This window comes from Piliocolobus tephrosceles, unplaced genomic scaffold, assembly GCF_002776525.5.
Source record: "Piliocolobus tephrosceles isolate RC106 unplaced genomic scaffold, ASM277652v3 unscaffolded_37964, whole genome shotgun sequence".
NCBI lineage: Eukaryota > Metazoa > Chordata > Mammalia > Primates > Cercopithecidae > Piliocolobus > Piliocolobus tephrosceles.
In genome coordinates, this window is record NW_022322047.1 from 10974 (window position 1) to 12983 (window position 2010).

A 2010-nucleotide genomic window follows, 5' to 3' on the forward strand; every position below is an offset into this window, starting at 1 on the left:
TCTTTCAAGACTTTAGCCATGTCACTCCACAGGGACTCTGTCTTAAGCCTTTGGTAAGCCTCGTCCTCCTGAACCGCAGGGCAGGCAGGTGGAACAGCCCTTAGGTCCACCCCACTCCTTAAGCTCCCTCCTGGAGGAGACAGAGACCTGGGACAGCTCCCGGGCCGGCGAGGCCCAGGGTTGGGGGGCGACGGGGCAGGGAGGAGTCCCTGCCCTTGGGGATCGTCGCCACCCTTAGACACCCTCACCCTTGCGGACGTTGAGGAGTGTTAAAATCGCCAAGACGTGAGTCACCGGTAGGAAGCCACAGCCATTTCGCCTCTTGCTTGGTGCAAGTCCAGACGGTCCTCGTGGTTGAGCGCGGAGTCCAGCGCGTGGGCGGTGTTGGGCACCTTCCGCCGCGCTCTCAACCCCACTCCGCGGTGGGCGGGGCTCGAGCCAGTTCCTAAAGCCACGCGGCCGCCAGCTCCGGGGCTGGTGCTTCCGACCGCTGCGCGCTGCGCCCGGGCTGTGGCAGTATCCCGTTGCCGCCGTCATGTCCCGGCAGCTATCGCGGGCCCGGCCCGCCACAGTGCTGGGCGCCATGGAGATGGGGCGCCGCATGGACGCGCCCACCAGCGCCGCAGTCACGCGCGCCTTCCTGGAGCGAGGCCACACCGAGATAGACACGGCCTTCCTATACAGCGACGGCCAGTCCGAGACCATCCTGGGCGGCCTGGGGCTCGGACTGGGGGGCAGCGACTGCAGAGGTAACAGTGGCCCCTGATTCTCCTTCTGCACCGTGCAGAGCTGAGCCTGTCCACAGTTGTGCACCGCCCAGCTCTCCCTGGCCCCAGGCAGCACCCACGGCTTTGTTCCCCACTCCCAACCCCCGTCCACCTCTCAGCCTTGGGAACCCCAGGCTCCTCAGGCACATCTAGCTCCGGACAACTGGACAGTACTTTGTCTGGACTCCTTTTCTCTCGTCTTCCTGGAGGTAGCCATCACCCTCACTGACGCCTGGATGACTTGGTCTCGCCTGGAATGACTTGGCTAGCCCATCTCTGGAGCACGAAAAACATTGGAATCTGGCATTGTGCAGCTCCTGTCCCAACCTGTGCCCTGCAGGTGCCCTTCCTTGATGGGCCTGAGCTGCAGAAATTCTGTGCTTATCGCCTGGCACACCCTGGCACAGCCGAAATCAGAGTTTAGACCCAGCACACTCTCTGCTTGCTCCTACGCTCACGCCAGCCTGCTCAGGGACCTGGACTTTGCTCTGAGTACCTTGTGGTACTCACAATGGTACCTCACCAGGGTGGCACCGCCCGGGAACCTTGCCAGCTCCCTTAGCATGATGGGGAATTGGGTGTGGTACAGGGTCTCACTGCCCTCTCTGTGGGAGGCTCTGTCTGAGGCTATTGGAGAGAAATGGGCACTAACCCACTCCAGGAAGTTCAAATTCTAGAGATGGCTGGGGAGCCAAGTGAGCCCTTTTTGGGAGGGACCCCGTGAAGAAAGAATGGATAGGAGTTTGCCAGGAGGAGTAAGAGGGGCAAGGGCGTCAGGGCAGTGGGCATAGGTGTGGAAAGGCAAATGTGATTTGGCAACGCTGTGGGTGCTGGAGGAGGCAGGTGTAGCCCTAGGGGAGGATGTGTGTAAAGGGGCAGGAGGAGCCACCCTCAGTCTGATGCCACGTGCAGTGCTTAGGCCACTGCCTGGCAGGCACATAGTGAGGGCTGGGAAATGTTAGCTGTTTCTTTGTTCTTAATATTAGCACCATTTCCTCCTTCCACTCTGAGTGTCTGAGTGGAGTCTTGTCCATTTCTCCTCTGATTCACCAAATGGTACATTCCAAACAAAAGAAGCCTGTGCCCGCATCTCAGTGCCACGCTCTTTCTAGATCACCGACTGCCTCTTGGTGAGAGCTCTGATCTTATTTCCAGTTTTTTTTTTTTTTTTTTTTTTAGGGCTTTTTTTTTTTTTCCCGATGGTGGAGTATAGTGCGATCATGGCTCAATTATGGGCGCGCGT

General features: G+C 59.0%; 1 protein-coding gene across 1 annotated transcript in view; it reads left to right on the forward strand.

Annotated features, from left to right (window-relative positions):
- Positions 1-535: 535 nt before the first annotated feature.
- Positions 536-2010, forward strand: part of LOC113223042 (aflatoxin B1 aldehyde reductase member 4) — a 5163-nt gene continuing 3688 nt past the window's right edge. The window contains exon 1 of the mRNA XM_026452634.1: positions 536-749. Coding sequence (XP_026308419.1) covers positions 536-749 — 214 coding nt within the window. The remainder of the gene's footprint in view (positions 750-2010) is intronic.